The 20255-nt window shown below is 43.3% G+C and overlaps 1 protein-coding gene across 1 annotated transcript; it reads right to left on the reverse strand.

Annotated features, from left to right (window-relative positions):
• Positions 1 to 9419: 9419 nt before the first annotated feature.
• LOC9657461 (probable inactive purple acid phosphatase 27) lies at positions 9420 to 13272 on the reverse strand. Its single transcript, XM_002987274.2, has 14 exons — positions 13167 to 13272; positions 12152 to 12236; positions 11859 to 12063; positions 11712 to 11806; positions 11576 to 11651; positions 11323 to 11439; positions 11173 to 11265; positions 10977 to 11121; positions 10844 to 10925; positions 10653 to 10785; positions 10382 to 10587; positions 10203 to 10328; positions 9812 to 10118; positions 9420 to 9758 (listed from the first exon to the last, which is right to left on the reverse strand). The coding sequence occupies exons 1-14, from the start codon at positions 13270 to 13272 to the stop codon at positions 9447 to 9449; spliced, it is 2088 nt and encodes a 695-aa protein (XP_002987320.2). The 3' UTR covers positions 9420 to 9446.
• Between the last annotated feature and the right edge of the window lie 6983 nt (positions 13273 to 20255).

The raw sequence follows: 20255 nt of genomic DNA on the forward strand, positions 1-20255 counted from the left end.
CCGTGCCCGTTCTTCTGAATGCCTCGACTGGCTCGACACCCAGGAGCCAGACTCAGTCCTCTATGTCGCATTCGGCAGCAGCATAGCGAAGCTTTCGCAGGAGGAATTCGAGGAGCTCGTGCTCGGTTTGGAGGCGAGCAAGGTGCCGTTCTTGCTCACAGTCAGGCCGCCCCAGTTCGTGGACGAGGGCGACACGACAGTCCTGGTGAAGAACAGTGACTTCTACAAGAACTTCGTCGAGCGGACCAAGGGACGAGACCTGGTGGTTTCATGGGCGCCGCAGAGAGAAGTTCTGGCGCACAGGGCAGTGGCTGGATTCGTGAGCCACTGCGGATGGAACTCGGTCCTGGAGAGCGTCTCCAGCGGCGTGCCGATCATCTGCTGGCCTCGGATATACGAGGAGGGGCTCAACCGCAAGATCATGGCGGAGAGGTGCCGCATCGGGGTGGAAGTTTCGGACGGGAGGAGCTCCGACGTGTTTGTGAAGCGGGAGGAGATTGCTGAGGCCATTGCGAGGATCTTTAGCGACAAAGCTCGAAAGGCGAGAGCGAGGGAATTCAGGGACCAATGGGAGGCGGCCAAGCCGCGTGGGGCGGGAGAAGAAGGCACAGCGACACGTGTGCCAGTGGTGTCCTGCCCCCGTGCCCGTTCTTCTTGCCTCGCCCTGGATGCCCTGCAGCAATTGAGCTAACGCTTGCTTGCTGGAACGCTTGCTTGCCGGATCAGTGGCATTCGCAGCAATTGTGCTTCTTCCTGCAAAGGTCTGTGTTCACAGTCAGCCCAGCAGCCGCTAATTTGGCCCCTGGCAATCGCAGCAATTGTGCTTCTTCCTGCAAAGGTCTGTGTTCACAGTCAGCCCAGCAGCCGCTAATTTGCCCCCAACCCCAACAATCTGGATTTTTGTGTGCTGTGAAAATGTGAAATGTCTTCATTTGGGTTTGTGGATGCTATCCAGTGGTAGAGCTGAAGCCAGAGCCAGCCTTCACATCCAGAACCATCAGAGAGTTTGCAGTCGCTGTCCTTTTGCGAGAGAGAACAAGCCCAAGGTGAGTTCTCTAACTTGCAAACCCCACCCACCTCTCACAGTTGCTCACCACGCCCTGGAAAAGGTGTGCCAGTCCTGTGTCTAGGTTTTATTGGTTGCTAGATTAGTCTCTTTTGTTTACAGATTAAGGTGTGTACAGATTGTGCTCTCATTGTATAGTCTTCGTTTTTATTTTTTTTAAATTTTTTTTCCAGTGTAAGAAGAAGGCGAGTTCTGGCTTTTACGTAGAATCTCTGAAAATTTTAAGATAAGTGTTTTGACATTAGATAGGTTATTTCATCTCATTTATCATCCCTAGCAAATATGCCTCGGCTTCGCGAAGTATTAAGAGGCATACGTCACCATTTGCCTCCAACTATTGACACTAGCACATATAATCATATTCACAACAACCTTGCATCTGGTAATGAAGAAACTAATCTAGACCTTGAACATGCTAATGCAAAAATTACTTCAAATCTCGACAATGCTAATACAAACATAGCATATGCTAATGAAGGTCATACAAATATAAACCTTGAAAATGCTAATGAAACTAATACAAATACATGTAATCATCACAGTTATACTATCTATAAATTAGCACATCAAAAGAATTATAATGACCATACAATACAACTGTTTAATATTGGAAATATGTCATCCGTATGTGTCTTTTGTGGTGCATTACATTTTGAAAATGAGTCAAGATCAATGTGCTGCCAGAATGGAAAGGTTTCCCTTCCCCAGCTTTCATCTTTACCTACTACATTGCGTATGCTTTTTAATGAAAATAGAAACTCCAATTTTAAAATTAACATAAGAAATTTCAACAGTGCTTTGGCTTTTGCATCAATGGGTGCTAATATTGATAATTTAAGTGGTAAAGGCCCATATTGCTTTAGAATACATGGTCAAATTTATCACAAAATTGCTTCAGCATATCCTACAGCTAACGTGCCACCATCATATGGACAACTTTACATGCTTGACACTTCTGAGGCTACAAATATTAGAAAGCAAAACCCATTCAACACAAATTGTGATTCTAATTTATTATTACAATTAGATAACTTGCTAAGAATAATAAACCCGTATGCACAAGCTTTTCAAATGATGTATAATCTTGAATCACAAGAACAACATCGCTCAATTTGCAATGGAACCCCAAAACGTGGTGTTTACATGATTGTTAGAAGTGAAAGTACTAATCTACATTGTTATAATTTGCCACAAACTAATGATGTTGCTATTGTTTTCGCTATTGATGAGGGTGAGCCATCTCTTGACAGAGAAATATGCATACATCCATATAACTCACAGCCAATAAAAATCTCTATTCGTAATGAAAATTGTGATCCTATGGTTTATCCTTTACTTTTACCATTTGGTGATAAAGGTTGGCATGAAAAAATCTATCACAATGAGTCGCATGTAACGCTACTCCAGTACTATGCATATCGATTATCTCAACGAGATAGCATTGGCAACTCTTTCCTTTATGATCAATTGCTACATGCTGGGAAACTCACTCAACAATTTATAGTTGATGCTTATGTAAAGGTTGAATCTAACAACCTTAATTTCTTTCGCACTCATCAAAAACACTTAAAAGTGGATTACTACACAGGTCTTATGGACTATGTTAGCAACAGAGCTGCTACTAATAATGCTGAACCTAGAAAAATTGTAATTTTGCCTTCTACATTTCCTGGTAGCCCACGAGCAATGCAACAACATTATCAAGATGCTATTGCTATTGTCACACATTTTGGAAAACCTGACTTATTTATTACATTTACATGCAACCCAAAGTGGCCTGAAATTGTGCAAAACTTACAGTTGAATGAATCACCTGAGGATCGACCTGATCTTATTTCAAGAGTTTTCAACTTAAAGCTTAAAGAATTCCTACATGACATAAGTATCAAAGGAATTTTTGGGAAGTGCATCGCATATGTTTATGTTATTGAATTCCAGAAAAGAGGTTTGCCTCATTGTCATTTCTTAGCAATGTTATCAAGCGAAGATAAGATAAGAAATCGAGACTCAGTTGATGAATTTGTCACTGCACAGTTGCCACACCCACTGTTAGAACCAGAATTGCATAACATAATTATAAATCATATGATACATGGTCCATGTGGTAATTTAAATCCTAGAAGCCCTTGCATGGAAAATAACAAATGCTCTAAGAATTATCCAAAAGAATTTAATGTTGAAACCATTTATTGTGTTGATGGTTATCCTGATTACTACCGTCCCAATAACGGGTGCACTTTCATAAAAAATGGTTGTACTATTGACAACAGATGGGTTGTTCCTTATAATAAATACCTTTGTAAGAAATATCAAGCACACATCAATGTAGAGATCTGTGCTTCTATTAAAAGTATTAAATATTTATTTCAATATGTATACAAAGGTTATGACTGTGCAACATTAGAATTCCTAACTGCATCTGAAGAACGAGGGACTTTAAATTGGGACGAAATCTCAAGTTTTGTCGATGCTCGATATATTTCTGCTCCTGAAGCCATGTGGCGTATATTTAAGTTTCATATGCATGATAAATCACTAACTATTATACGCCTTCCAGTTCATTTACCCAATTTTCAAAACGTTTATTTCAGACCAGGTCATGAACAAGAAGCACTAGAAAGAGCCACTCAAAATGGAACAATGCTTACACAATGGTTCAATTTAAACATGCAAGATACTAATGCAAGGCAATATACATATGCTCAAATTCCATTATATTACACATATAACAAATCCTCTCATAGATGGCAATTACGCCAGCGAAAAGCTAAACTCATACCAAGAATGTATTCCATATCTCCTTCTAATAGTGAGTTATACCACTTACGGCTTATATTACTCTATAAAAAAGGTGCTATATCATTTGAGGATATATGTACTGTCGAAGGTGTTACTTTCTCCTCTTTTAAACAAGCAGCTATGGCAATGGGACTTTTAGCAGATGATTCAGAATGGCAACGCTGCATGCAAGAAGCTTCTACTTTTAAAATGCCATCCCAATTAAGACTGTTATTTGTTTTTATTTGTTTGTATTGTTCACCAAAAGATCCAAATCTATTATGGGATCAATTCAAAATTGATATGTCTGAGGATTATGCTAGAAATGACATAAACTATTTTGACATTGCTTTAGTCGATATCAATTCAAAATTCCAACTACACAATAAATCTAATTATGATTTTGGTTTACCACTCCCAACTCTTACTCCCATTACCAAACACATGCTTAATACAGAGATCCCTGACCCATCACAAGACCAAATAAATGCAAACATAAATCAATTCAGTTATGAACAACGTTATATTTTTGAACTCATTATAAATGCCATTGATACTAACCAACATCAATGTTTCTTTATTGATGGACCTGGTGGTACTGGAAAAACTTTTCTACTTAATACCATCATTACAGCATTACAATTAAAAAAAATAAAAGTAATCAGTATGGCATGGACTGGGATTGCAAGCATTTTGCTAAAATATGGTCAAACGGCACATATGACTTTTAAACTTCCTGTTCCTTTAAATGAAACTTCTGTCTCTGCTTTAACAATTAATAGTGATGCTGGAAAAACCATTAAACAAGCAAATGTTCTCATATGGGATGAAATTAGTATGGTTCATACACATGCTTTCTCTGTGGTTGATAAATGTTTAAAACATCTCAAATGTAATTCTAAACCATTTGGAGGCGTTATAGTGATTACAAGTGGTGACTTTCGTCAAACCCTTCCTGTTGTTCCCCATGGCCATAGAACTTCTATTATTTCAAGCTCAGTTAAAATGAATAGACTATGGTCACTCTTTACAACACTAACATTAACAAAGAATATGCGTTCAAGTAATCTTTGTTTTTCTGAATGGCTTCTCAAACTTGGCAACGGTGATAGTAGTTTACAGTTGCCATGTCTCCCACCAGATATTATCAAAATACCACATGCATTATCTATCACTACATCTGTTGTAAACTTTGTTTTCCCAAATACCGATGATATTACAAATACTTATACAGCTGCATCAAAGGTTATTCTCACCCCACTCAATGACGACACATTCAGAATAAATAATGACATTGTTGAAAGACTACCAGGTGATCCATATGTTTATTTGAGCATTGACACAGTTGACTCAGATCACCTGGAAGAGTTCCCAATTGAATTCTTAAATTCAATCACCCCATCGGGACTACCACCACACAAATTAATTCTAAAACAAAATGTGATTTTGATTCTTCTTAGGAACATATCTCCACAAATTGGTTTATGCAATGGCACTCGCCTCATTCTCAAGCAAGCATCTCAAAACGTTTTAGATTGTGAAATTATCACGGGACAATTCAAGGGATCGCGAGTTTTTATTCCACGTATTACCCTTACACCTTCTGATGTTGAAATCCCTTTCAAGATGTCTCGAAGACAATTCCCAGTTCGTCTGGGTTATTGCTTAACTATTTCTAAAGCCCAAGGCCAAACTTTCGACCGTGTTGGCATTTACCTCCCCCAACCTGTTTTCACACATGGTCAACTTTATGTTGCTCTGTCAAGGTGTAGATCACCTGAATAACTTCGTGTTCAAGTGCTTGCAACCCCCCTTCAAGGCAATCTTATACCACATGATCAACACTTTTACATTGTGAATACAGTCTATGCTGAAATTCTTAAGTAGACTGACAAAAACATGGCACAATTCTATATCCAACCATGAAGTTGTGAGTTTCAAATGCACACCACAACAAAGCTGGCATTGACAAGTGTGCCTTGGGTGCTGTCCCATTTTGGTTATGGCATGTGCTATTTAGTTGCTAATGGCAGAGGTACAGTTTTCATCCTATTGCTTTTTGAGTGCAGCTCTCATTGCAATATAATGGTTTCTCGCTCATCCCAGGAACCTCTCTAGCAGGCTGAGGAGCAAGTACCAACACTTGCACCAAAGATGGACTTGGAAGTATTCTTTGGGCTTTTTGTGTTCAAAATGGAGCAATGCAACTCAACAGTTATCTAATCTAGCTTATATAATGCTTATAACACATTTGGTTATGAGAATGTCTTTCAATTGTGGAGTTGATCAAACAGCAAACTTAGCTAAGCTTAGAAAACCTCTTCAAATGGCATCAAATTTGCCAACCACCCAGCATTTGCTGGGCAATTGCTAGTTCAAGAAATAAAACACCACTTTTCTGTTGCTGATGTGGCACAAATCACACCACTCCCAGATTCTAAGCCTAGACACTAAAACATGTTGTGGGTGGAAGCCCAAAACACTTCTCTCCTTGGGGTTGGTGGGGTGGAGGTGTAACACTGTTGGGGGTTCCAAAAGTATAGTGGTGTTGGAAGAGTTGGAAGAGTTAGGTAGTTGAGGTGGAGTTCAAGTATGAGTATGCGTATGAGTCTGGCACTGAGTTTTGGGCAAGCTCCCTCTGCACGTGGCATGCTGCAAGTGGGGTGGGCTTGCATGCTCCAATTGGCTCTGACTTTGGCTCTGGTTTTGCTACCCTCAATACCACACTCCCTGCTCACTATCGGGACAAGGAGACTTAGTCAGACTAGAGGTCTGGATCTTTGCATGTGGTAGTGGTGAGCTGGTTGGTAGTTAATCCTCGTGATGTGGTAGTATGTGCCTTTGGTAGAGGATTGCACACCCATTGCTATGTGAAAAACATATGCCTATGATTGGTCCTAGCCAATGCTCTGGCATAACCAAGAGAACTCAGGTGACCAACATGTAAGGTGTTCCACAATTTGGCCTAGCCTCTCACTTTTGTGTGTTCTCTTGGGGCAGTAGGGGGTGTATTGCTCACCCCCTCCCAAGTGCACACCCCTTGCTGTATTGAGACCATTTGAGTCTGGATCCAGGTCCAGATCTAGGTGGGCAATCCCCATATTTGTTTTGGGGCAGTAGGAGTGTGTTACTCACCCCCTCCCAAGCTTTGACATGGGTGAGCTCAGCTGCATGGGGGCTTAAACTGGTGCTTCACAGTTGAGGAATTAACACTCTAGACACCTACCCTTTATTAAAAGTGTATATGATGGAGGGAGCAAGAAATTGAATAATCTATGCTATTCAACAACCTTTGGGAATCTTAGGCAGAGGATATTTTTCTACCTAGCAAAAGGTTTGGTTACTCTATAATATGAAAAAGTTTTCTCCTGCTTGAAACTCCGATTGTAATGACAACTTTAAAGTTTACAGTTGTTTGCAAAAAATTTCAAGCAATGAATCAAAATTTTCAGCTGTTAAGTGATGACGTTGCTAGTTAAATAGCAACAAAATTTGAAGAGATCAATAAAACAATTGCAAAAAATTTTAAAGGCCCAGAGCAAGAAAATAGTTTTTTACACCAACTTTGACTATAGGGAGTTTGAAGCTTTTGACATTGTCTATAAGGTGTACTCATACCTCATCTTTTTCTTTTAAAGAATTCCCTAAGGCTAAAGGATCCCCCAGAATCATGATTGGAATAATAAAGAATTTATAAGATTGAGTTCAAGATTAAGTTTAAAACCAAGTCCAAAACTGAGTTTAAGACCAAGTCTTAGATTGAGTCCAAGATCTAATATTGGGTTTGAGACTAAATTCAAGACCAAGTCTGAAATCAAGTTCAAAATGAAGTTTGAAATTCATTTTAAGTTTTTTGTTTGCTTTAAGTAAACTTGTAAGGGAATTGAGATGGTAATGGATATACCTAAAATATACTTGGATATTCTAGGATATTCTTCCATCTAATGGCTATTATTCATTGAGATTAGTCTTGTATTTACAATTTATAAATATGTTTATAATTTATAAACTTTCTTAACCCTTTCTAATATATGTTTGATATGCAATAAGATTAATCTTGTGTTTATAAATTACAAACATGCTTATAATTATAAATTTTATTTGATCAATTGGATTAATAAATAGAAATAATACTACTATTAAGCCAACCAAGCATTGCTACATGCAATGCGTAGCAAATTATTTAATTTTGTAAAAATAAATATGCAACTTTTTAATTATTCTAAAGAGTTAATTATTATTTTTGTTGCATAAACTTATTGAAATGAAAAAATCAAGGGCCAAAGTCTAGGGATCAAAGATACTAGCCTGGACTAGCCCTCATTGTCTCCATAGGTTGGATGATTCAAATGGCTGTGGTGATGATGCTCATTGGACCTAGAAAGAAAGCCAAAAACAAAATGGGACAACACAAATTTGAAATCGAAAAGAATAAATTTTTTGAGGAATAAAATTTCCTTGTGCCCCACCATCACTTCTGGTCACACCAGAGGGCAAGGTGCATGCACTCAACTCGTGCAGTGCTGTGCATGCGAGATGGGCATGTCCAAGATGAGGATTTTGAAGGTGACGAGTGGAAGTTGTAGATATGAGGTAATGCGAGAAGTTGGATGCTAGAGAGCTGAATTGTGTGCAGAAGTTAGTGTTTTTTAAGACTCAAACAAACTCTAATTTCAAGAATTCAAATTGACAATGATAAAGTGAACAGCATTCAAATAACTTCATTAGAGTAACTAGCTTGCCTCCTGGAGTTTGTCATGAGTGCCAAGAGCTCAACGTGGAGCTGCTTGTTACAGATGGTAGTAAGCAATTCTATTTTTCCTTCTTTTCCCTTTTGGGTGACCAGTGCAATTTATTTAGTATGAGCAATTGGGTGGCACAGTCTTGTAAGCATATTCTACAAAGGAATATTGTTGCTCACTACCCAGCATTCGCTAGGCAAATTGCTTATGCATTATTATTACATGTTTTAGATCATGAGTACCCAACTAGGAGCACAAGCTCAGAACTCGAAAGAGGGAAGACCATGTGGCGAAGGAAGAAAAATCAAGAAGCCTGATGCATTTGTTTTTCTTTCATGTAGCCAAATAAGAAACAAAGTTATAGAGAAATTTTTGGTTCTATCTCCGACTCTGTTCTCTTCTTTGGAGGTCGAGGAAGATGTCCTCCATGTTCAGTGACATGTCCGGTGCTAATAAGCAACTTCAATGTCTAGTTTACTGTATTATAGTTACAATGAGAGTGTAATAATGTCTCAGAGCATGAGAAATTCTCATTAAAAAAAAACTTTAGCATTGCAAGTACCTAAATCTATGCACACAAAAATATTATGAACCCAATCACCCAATCACTTTTGGATTGCTATATAAGCAATCTAAACGTATGAATTACAATATTTACATGGAACATGCCATGTGCATGCAGGAAACTTCATGCCATTCATGCAGCTATGTCATTCCTCAGTTTTTTTGAAGTAATTTGATTCAACCCACAATTGTGGAGCTTTGTATGTACAAGAAAGTGCACAAACCCAAGGAGAAGAGTCGTTGATAAGAAGAAACTCGTAAACCAAGAATGAAATAATAAGGAAGAAGTATCTCTATTAAATCGCGGATGTCACTTGAGGACAAAACACGTTTGCAGCGTCACAGCCGAGCACGTCTTTGAACTCCCTGTGGATCCAGAAACTGTCGTAAACTTGGCCGTCCGAACTCTTCTTGTACTCGAACAGCAGCGATGATCGATTGAACGCCGTGATCTTTGTGTAACCATAGTCATAGTCACGCTTCACGCTCCATGCCGGCGTTGGCGACGGGAACGGCGTGAGTGAAGCCCCAGCACCTCCCGCGACTACGTGAATCGTTGCATTGAATTTCCCAGAGTAAACATTGGTCTCATTGGTAACGCAAACCTCCTGCAAAGAACAGATAGTTCTTCCAAACAAGTAGAGAAAGAGCTCATACTCACGTCATAAACTGGACAGGATCGCTCGTAGTTGTGGACGTGGCCGTAGAAGGCGATGTCCACCTTGTACTTTTGCCACAAACCTTGCAGGCTTTCCCTGCTAAATGGCTCTGCAGTAGTGTTCTCGCTGGCTACGTACCACGAAGAGTAGCCAAGGACACGGTGAGCGATGAATATCAACCATGGCTGCTTTTGCCTGTCCGCGCTAGCAAGGCATTCTTCGATCCACTTGTACTGCTCGCTTCCTTTGCGCCAGTCGTGCTCCGAGTCGGCAATGCAGAAGTGTAAAAGCCCATAATCCGTCGAATACCTGCAAAAAAAAAAAACTTCCTATGACATACTAGAACTTTTCCTATGATTACAAAATCCTATTCGTTCCCTATAGACAACATACCAGAACTTTTCCCTGTTCTTGACAGGCATGTTGAACACAGTTGATGAAAGCACCCCACACTCGCCTCCGGAGTCCGTTGTGTTATAAAAGGAACCAGAGTTAGGCCAATCCCGTTCATGATTTCCACTGCAAAGGCATAATTGTAACCTTATAGTTTTTTTCCTGTGTGTATAGTATACCTGGCCGTCATATAAGGGACACGTGAAGTCATTCCTTCAATCTGTTCCGTGAACTGATCCCATTGAGAAATATACCCCGTTGCATAGGATAAGTCTCCAATGTGGAAAATAATGTCAATGTTGTCTATTTCTTTTGTGATCGTGTCGGTTGTGTTCAGTGAGCCAAACTGGAAATCATCGTACATCATTGATCCATCTCTTTCGTGCTGTTTGATCGATGTAGCTGTTAGATAAAAAAAGAGAAAAAAACATATAGCCGCCTTTGGGGTACCTTTCCCAAATCTCCAAAGATGACAACCCGTTGCAACGACTCTTCACCAGGAAATGGAGGAGACTTAAAATATTTAATCGGACTCATCACGACCGAGTTATCTGATAACTTATGACCAACGCGATAGCTATATCTGAATAGGTATTGCAGAGATCAAATAAATAAAAATTGCATTGGAGATGGTGATTTACCTTGTGTTGGGCAATAAATCCTTCATTGATCCAGTATGAATTTGGCCGGGATCACGCCAGCCAACAGTGGACGCTGGAGGTCCTGAAGAAAAGTTTTCCAATATTACACACAAAACTTTAAAAAACTACAGACCACACATGTCTCCACGAGACAATGAAAGTGTGCTAGCCGGAGAGAATGACGGAATCTTGTGAAGTGCAATGTGATCCGCAACCTCATACGAAACGAACGGAATCGCTTCGCTGGTTCGATAACCACTAGTCCACGTTACAGTCATCTGAACTATAAGCATAAGCATATGCTAAATAATTGTTGACAGTAACCATACCTCATTCCAAAATTGTCCTTGAGCTAGTCTTGGGTATAAAGGCATCTTTAAGTGCGCAAAGGTGACTGGGCTGGACACAGCAATGAGCACCGGCTGCCATCCAAAAAACAACGTGAGAATGTGAAAGAAGTTACGGTGAAAGTGTCTTACAGTATGAACGCCAGTGAACAGAGCGAACACAAAGTCAGAGCGTTGGTTGATAAGACGGAACGCGATTTGTCCATTGCCAGTGCTGACGTAGTCGGGTGAAGCGGAAGCATTTTGGAACTGCACGCACAAACAAGCAAAGCTAGAAGAGACTCCAAAAACAAAGAGGCATTACAATGGAAGAAAAGACCTTCCACGAGAACAAGAAAAATATAGAAAACAATCGAGTAGAATACAATGAGAACGAAATGAGTACCTTGATGGGAGCAGTGCACAAATTCGGAGGATATTCCCTATTTGGACCATTATAATCGTCCAAGCAAGCCGACGCGCTGCACACATCACACACGAGAAAGATAATTCTGCTCGAGAGCTCCTGTGTTCCCACATACTTGAACTTTGATGGCGAGAAAACACCAATCCAGTCGTCATTGCTAGCTCCAGAAGACCTTTGGTATTTCACAGTGACATATCCCACATACCCCCACTGAAGAATCGAAGGCCAATTACAACATATAAACTGGAAGAAAACATTGTACCTTAAGTCCGAGTAGCTGAGGATAAACTTGGACGGAGGCAGACTCATTGAGACCAATCAAAGCGCGATCAGTTCTCAAACGAGAGAGGACGTGCCTGTGCTGGAAGCTCGATCCACAAAGTTGCAGCAAAATGAGGAGGAAACAAGAAGCAACCAACGGACGGCTCATTGTTCCTACTGCCCTCGTATGGATATTCGCACAACCCCTGGCATGATTCCTCACATATATGTCCAACCAGACCAAAAAAAGAGCAACGATAAAAAGGAAAAGATCTTACATCGATCAAAATATACTGGCAAACGCGAGGTAGAAACGGAAGAGCAAGCCAACAAGCTTGGATGCTTTCAACATCAATTTCCAGCACGATCGCATTCATGCCTGAACAGATACTGAAGCCAAACGACAGTTCCAAAATCTGGCACAAGCAAGAACGGACGGTGGTAAATGATCAATGATCATTGCGGCGCGGAAGCAGGCAAGACCCGCCCCAATATGGTTCTAGTGCAAAGATGAAACTAAATTTAACGATACACATTAGCCGCAAGCTCTCCCGAACGACATGAAGCCAGCCTTCAAATCCGCCATGGCTGCAACGTGATCAGCCGGGCGGCGGGAATGAGAGAACCCCAACTCTCAAAAGATTGCAGCCGTGTGGTGATCCATGTTCCCCCCCCCTTATCGGCGAGGTCATCAGGAAGATTCTAAGAAACAAACTGAGCTGTTCTTTTTTCCTCTTCGACTTTGGGAGCAATATTGATGGATTGCATGGTAATGGAATCGTCAGAAAGAATGAGACTAGAGCAGGGGGAAATCAAACAAACGCTTGGCCTGCGAATCCAACGAGTACATAGAGAAAATCCTTGACAACGTTTCTTACTTGCACCAACTTCACATTCAGTTCAGCTTGAGCTTCTTCATCCTCATAGATCAAAATTGCTCCCAAAGTCGAAGAGGAAAAAAAAACACAAAGAAGTCAGCCAAGATAAGAGATTTGCAACGCAGGAGGAGCTAGACAAAGGAAGCTCTCGCGTTGAGAATTTGGCGGCTATGTCGGGTTTAAGGTGGGATGTTTCTTTTCGCTCAAATATTCAGAAACGGATTTTGCAGGTGCTTTCTTTCCAGAATGCAATGCCTAGTCCCAAGGACAAAGAACGAAACATAGCTTGAAACCTGAATAAATGTTTTTTCTTGATCGATGTCATGGCAAGAAGCATCCTTTACTACCTCCTTTCCTTTTCGTTTCTTCTTTCTACCTTCTTCATTGTGCAATGGCTCGTCAATACGTAATTTCTTGAGTCAATTGAGTACCTCCTCTTCCAGCTCCAGCCCGTAGCTCGCAGAGGACGCGCCGGAGCACCAGCAAGCGGTGGCTTAGGGACCCCTTGACGGAAAGGAACCGGCAAGGCAAGTTCATCTTATTCATGAGGTGTAGCACCCACCTTCACGACACATGCAAGGATGTCATGGCCAACAGAAACCCAAAAGACGTTACAGTAACGAGAAGTCAAAAGCACACACCTGTGGGTAAAATCTTGGAACAGCGACCAGTGTTGCTTGAAGATGTTGTCATTTGGTGGAGGATAAGTCGACTCCAAGAAGATGGTTCACGCACGAATGAGCCGCGGAAGAAAAGTGAAGCTTTCGGCGCTATCGTTGCTAGCGCTATTACTTATATGCTGGAACTCGCAGGAGGATCTTCAATCCTGTTGCCTGTGTGCCAGGAAGGCAAATTCATGGGAGCGGAACTCGCAAGATGCCTTTGTGCCTTCCGAGGACTCCCGTCTTTGGAGGAATGATCACTCCCTCAAGTTAAGACAGCCGTGCGGGTTCCTTCTTACTTTGAAGAGAAGTTTTGGCACGGCAAACTTCTAAATTTGAACAGGTTTTGGTAGTAACGCTTTGATTTCAGAAAGAACAACAAGAACACCATGCCGCATGTTTGGTTATAAGAAGAAAGAACAATGCTCTCTGGAGCTCGGAATCCATTGCGCGCGATCACGGGAGCTCTCTTCCTGACTGGATCTTGTCATAACCAAGAGCAGTCAATCCGGGGAAGCGTCGCTGGTTTTCTGATTGTGTCTTTTGGGCATGAGAAGTTTCGAGTAAATCAAACCAAAACCAAGGAAAGCAAAAACTTGGGAATTTTTTTATCGAATTTTTTTAGACGATTGTTTGATCGCCCACCTTCCCTGGCAATTTCTCCGTCCTTCCAGAGCTAGATTTTCAAGCGAGCTGCTCTACCATGCTATGATTGATCATGCCACAAGAAGAAAGTGTACATGTTTTTTAGTGTATGAGAGTGTTAGTTGGGGTGGTGGTGGTGATCAAATTCTTACATCAAAGAAAGAGAACATTGGGTGAATGTGTATGAATTGAATGCCTCTTTCTGCTCTATTTCTAGAGCTTGGACCACAGAGCAAACACCAAAATGTGCTCTACTCGTCAGGACTTCGCTCGCACAGCTAGCATCCATTGGAGCCCTATGATTCAAATTGCGTCCTGCCCAAGATGGTGACTAGGCATGTCCCAGTTGCTGCAAAGTGTGATTTCTTGTTCTCTGCCATGGTCGCGAGTAGGCGGCCAAGCAAGCCACAGTCTCAATGGCACCAGAGATCAACAGGTACACCATTTCCATGATCATGGGAAGTCACCGTCTGCGTGGGTTCGAGGGCGCGGGATCTCAGTCTCCAAGTAGCGAGAGCATGAGTTATCTGGCCTCTCTGCTGCTGGACAACAGCGTCATGACCAGGGATTGTCTTTTAGAATCCTTCGTGCTTCACACACACACCTCAAGAGGTGGACGACATCACCTCCCCAGCTATGGACATCATCGAGAAGAATTACATCTCCTTTCCACAGCACGACCAGTGGTCCAGCAGTGGAGGCAAGAAGAGGTTTGCAGACCACACGTCTAAAGAAATATCCCACTCGCTGCATTTTTTAGCAAACCTTAGTATGATAAGCGAGGCTCGATGACTCTTGCCATTTCTTTGGCATACAAGTACTTCTGAAAATTCGACAGTAAAACCGGGTTCCAATATGAAACTTTGGAGACCTGCGGTCTCAAAGCGCAAGCGCGATGTGGACGACATGACAGCAGCCGTCGAAGCATGGACTGCTATGCGGAAACTCAAGCACGAAGATCTGCTCAATCCCGATAAGGTAGCTTCTATTCCATACCCAGGCATTCGAGATCCAGGCGGCAGACCAGGGCGAAGACTAGGTGTTATAGGGATTGAGGTTTTGGGGAGTTCTTGGATGTCTGGGACGATGACATCCAGACGACGGTGGTGTAGTCATGGTAGGGGCTAAAGGCATAGGCAAGAGTGTTCGTCTGATGGTTTTCGCCTGTATTCAGTTTGTCAAGGCCACGTCCCGCATTCTCTGCATCTGGAACATGATGCAGGCGAAGCATGATCTTTTCGGGTGCCTCAAGGATGCGCTCCTCTTTGCCTATTTGGAGGAGCCAGAGATGGCGATGGAGATTGAAATGATTGACTCTTTGCAAGACCTCCAGAAGTTTATTCATCGCAGGAAGAGCATCTGCCACGAGACTTTCTGGTTCATCCTCGATGGCGCACAGGCATTAGATGTCCACACTTGGAACCAATCGTTACAAATCCGCTCCGCCGCTGCTCACCAACTGGATATCTTTCTACAAGGCTGTAAGGTCTTGTGGGGAGTTTCTCCAGAGGCTGAGCTAGACGAAGAGAAACTGCATGACTCTGTCAGGAGTGCCTGCTGTGAAGAGGGCTGAGTGAGAGAGCTCTGAGTGAGGACATACATGAGAAGCTCAGTTCTAGGCGCAGTTATTAATTTAAGGAGAGGATCTATATCCGTCATCTCACTCACTGCTGAGAAACTCTGAATATCCCGCTCGATGGAACTGATGATGCGATGCTCCTCAAAGCATACCAGTACCGTTTGCCAATCCTCCTCATCTTCAAGCAGCTCCACGGCGTCTTCGACTTTCAAGTATCTCTGGCTGGGGCTTGGCCTTTCCTTGGGTCTGGAGAGCCTTCCATTCTTTATCGCAGGCCAGAAGTTTGCAGCAGTCATTCAGAATCGTCAGAAACCATGGGTGGCTTCAATGGGTGGCTTCATGGGTGGTTTCCGGCATAGCGACTTGAATCACGCTGCCGGGCAAGTTCTGTACATACACCTTACATTGAGGAGCTCTACATCGACGTTTTCCGTGAGAAGGAAGCAACTTTTGCCAAGGCTCGGGGGGGGGGGGGGGGTGGACTATTGTGAAGTGGTGATGAAGGAGCCTGTTACCAACTGGGCGGAAATAGGCATATGCGAGCGACTTTTCACGGACGTGGTATCCAGGTTGGGAATAAGGATTGCTCCCTACTTGTACATATCCACAGTGAAAGCTGAACGCTTCAGAACTGCTCCAAACCTGTTGAAGAAGCTGCCTGCTCATGGCTACGGCATTGTGTTTTTCCCCAGTAAGTTCAACTTTGGAGACATTGACGGGGCTGTAGTATACAGGGACATGGCTGGCCAGCTTCATTTGGTTTGGTGGCACTGCAGGTCACCACCAGCTTAGACAAGCACTTGCATTCTGCAGACAGGTTTCTGAGCATCCAAGTGATCGACCAGTGGATTCCCTCGGGCTTGAAGGAATGGAAGCTGCACTTCGCCTTTATATGCCTGACGAGCAAAGATGAAGCTCCCAAGGGTGGCAGTATTAATCAGCACCGCAGTGGAGCATGCTTCGGGGTGCCGTATACGCTGCACATCAGGTCCTTTGAAGATGCCCTAGCTGCGTTGCCGACCAAGGAACTCAATCTCTTGCGCGATATTGCACTCAATAGGGAGGAACACTACACCACACTTGCTGGCTGTCCACCAGTTCCACCAGCGCTTGATGTGTCTGCAGCGGCTGCAACAGTGCGACTGTCGCCTACGGACCTCAAGAATCTCAGAAAGCCGCAGCTCAATGCCATTGGCATTTCAGCTGGAATGGATCCTGACGAGCATAGGAACATGAAGTTGCTAGCTGCAGCCATGCAAGCTAAGGGCGTGATCGTTGTTGATCGTCTTTGATAGCTCTTTCAATCAGCCTAAAAACAAACAAACGATCTGGACTATTGTGAAGTGGTGATGAAGGAGCCTGTTACCAACTGGGCGGAAATAGGCATATGCGAGCGACTTTTCACGGACGTGGTATCCAGGTTGGGAATAAGGATTGCTCCCTACTTGTACATATCCACAGTGAAAGCTGAACGCTTCAGAACTGCTCCAAACCTGTTGAAGAAGCTGCCTGCTCATGGCTACGGCATTGTGTTTTTCCCCAGTAAGTTCAACTTTGGAGACATTGACGGGGCTGTAGTATACAGGGACATGGCTGGCCAGCTTCATTTGGTTTGGTGGCACTGCAGGTCACCACCAGCTTAGACAAGCACTTGCATTCTGCAGACAGGTTTCTGAGCATCCAAGTGATCGACCAGTGGATTCCCTCGGGCTTGAAGGAATGGAAGCTGCACTTCGCCTTTATATGCCTGACGAGCAAAGATGAAGCTCCCAAGGGTGGCAGTATTAATCAGCACCGCAGTGGAGCATGCTTCGGGGTGCCGTATACGCTGCACATCAGGTCCTTTGAAGATGCCCTAGCTGCGTTGCCGACCAAGGAACTCAATCTCTTGCGCGATATTGCACTCAATAGGGAGGAACACTACACCACACTTGCTGGCTGTCCACCAGTTCCACCAGCGCTTGATGTGTCTGCAGCGGCTGCAACAGTGCGACTGTCGCCTACGGACCTCAAGAATCTCAGAAAGCCGCAGCTCAATGCCATTGGCATTTCAGCTGGAATGGATCCTGACGAGCATAGGAACATGAAGTTGCTAGCTGCAGCCATGCAAGCTAAGGGCGTGATCGTTGTTGATCGTCTTTGATAGCTCTTTCAATCAGCCTAAAAACAAACAAACGATCATCAATGAGTAATTAGAGAAGTCACCAGCTGAGCTGCATAGATTGAATCCCAATACCGAGGCCTATGTCTCTTTCCAGTAGTCTCAGTCCCCAGGAATGGAGCAGCATAACTTGCCATCCACTGCATTGTGCGGATGTGGAAGTTCTAAGAACGCTGTGCTGCCACTAGAGAGGAGTGGATGATGTTGATGCCATACTTGGGACGTCGATTTGGATGTGGCCGTGAATGGGGATCAAAGCATTTTAGATCTGTGGATGAAAATCGCCACCAAAAGCATTCCACATTCTCATTTGCCGGCCAACGCAGCTCGATGAGCGGCAGATCCAATGGATGACAAGGTCCTAGGAGCGAAGATCCACGAGTAGAGCAGCGCTTGATCGGTAGTCAAGCTGGACAACTTTTTGGCATTATGGGAGGGACCTTCAATCCTTGATCAAAACAGCACCCAGATTGACTGCTCTTGATCACTTCCATAGGAAAGAAAAATCTAAGAGGAAACTGGTCTTTTTTCCTTTTTCCTTTTAATTTTGTAATGCAACTTTGCGCTAGACCCATATTGACTGCTCCTGGTCAAACCAGCGCACTGACGGCTGTGGCAAATCGCCCATGACCTGGAAAATTTCGCTTGCTCCTGCTGCTCGTATCCACAATGTTTGTTCTTGTACGAGACGAGAACACCAAGGTATGAGCCAGGGCTTGTCAATTGGTTTGGATGGAAAGTTATGATGATGCGGTGGTCAATGAGCAAGAGCAAAACTGTCAAGAGCTTGTGCAATGGCTTTCTTTCTGTTTCACCGCTGATTTCTTGATGAAAGCTCCGGGCGCAGAGGGAAATATGGTACTATATCCACGATCAAATCATTCCCGAGGATCGCTCCAGTCTTTCTCCGAGCTAGAGCCTGCTCTCATGCTAGATAAAAAACGCAGGCCATTCTCACAAATCATACTACCTACATATAGGTGGAGTTTCAAGACGGTATGACATGGAAATTGATGGAAGTTTAGATCTGAGACAAGCAGCACCATAAGCTCTTCCCACGCTTGAAAATAAGCGAAGAGAAATGTTTAGATGTTGGATTTTTGTGCCATTTTTTAAAATTCTGCTAATTACTTGCTTGGAGAAGCTTGCACTAGCTCGGCAATCTGCTCGTCCAGGCCATTGCACATCGTCTGCGAGAGCGCTGAAGGGATCGATCTAGTTGTTTAGTAAGGCGTGCCAAAGAAACGCCATAGCTTGGAACGTTTAGATTACGGCACTTGCCCAGGAGACGAATCCGGAGCAATGACACGCGCTCATTTCAGAGATGCCACAGAACATGATTTCTTTCAAGAATTACAAAGACACTCAATCAATTTTCACTTGAAGAAACTCCAAAGAAGGATCCGGATTTTCTCGTTCTTTCAGGCCAAGCTCTATTTCTGGATCAAAGAAATTTGCCCTGCCAGAACTTGAAATCCTGTACAATTGAATGTTGTTGAAACCCAGCGGTATTGGAATGACGAAATCTGGTAAGTTTCTAGCTTCTAATCCTTTCTAGCCGGCCTTCCCGTTCACCGTACTTCCACGCAATACACGTGTGCCCATGACTTATGTCATTCCTCCAAAGTCTAGGTTTTGCATGTGATCCGATTCCATGAATTTGAATTGGAGAATGCTGGTGTATCCAGACGTGTCTAGTGCAGACATGGAAGACAAGATTTCTGACTGCTGATAAAGCCTGTTCTCATGCACCCTGGACAATCATCCCCAATATCTAGGGAAACCATCTTCACCTTGACGTTGAGATGCTCGAGCTTGCGCATCACTTGACCAACAATCTCTTGTCTGTCATTGAACGACCACTTCTTCCCCTTCTCAGCCAGCTTGACAGTATCGAACCAGTTAACGGTGAACTTGGTGAGATTGAAGAGCGGTACAAGAATGCAGAAGTCGAGCTCTTTGTCATTGCCATGGTGGACTCGGAGGAACTCAAGTGCTCGCTCAAATGCTTGCCCGAGTCGCAGCGCACGCTCCTCTGTAACGGTGACCTGGTATAAAGATCCATTCACGATGAAGTCCCACTCAGCGTTCCTAGCTGAGGAAGGCTTGAACAGGGCATTCTTGTGGCCTGGCAGGATCTGTGCCGGGAAAACAGCCTCACGCCCAGCTCCTGCCTTCCGATCCAGATCATATCTTGAAGCAACCTTTGGGAAGCCCCCCTGCAGAACTGGCCCAAACTCCCCATTTTCTTGGAGCTCCCTGTACTGTAGCTTACTACCCTTCGGAATGATCACTTCACAAATAAAATGCTCCAACAGCTTTCCCTGGACATCCCTGAGAGCGTCTGGTTGCTCTACCGACAGAAAGCGCTTCAGATCGGGTAACGGGAGATTTGATAGCAGCTGCTGTTCAACGTAGGGACTCGCAAGAGCCAAGCGGTAAGCCGAGTAAGTGCTCTCATCCACAATCATGT

The sequence above is a fragment of the Selaginella moellendorffii genome, unplaced genomic scaffold, assembly GCF_000143415.4.
Source record: "Selaginella moellendorffii unplaced genomic scaffold, v1.0 SELMOscaffold_80, whole genome shotgun sequence".
Taxonomy (NCBI): Eukaryota; Viridiplantae; Streptophyta; class Lycopodiopsida; order Selaginellales; family Selaginellaceae; genus Selaginella; species Selaginella moellendorffii.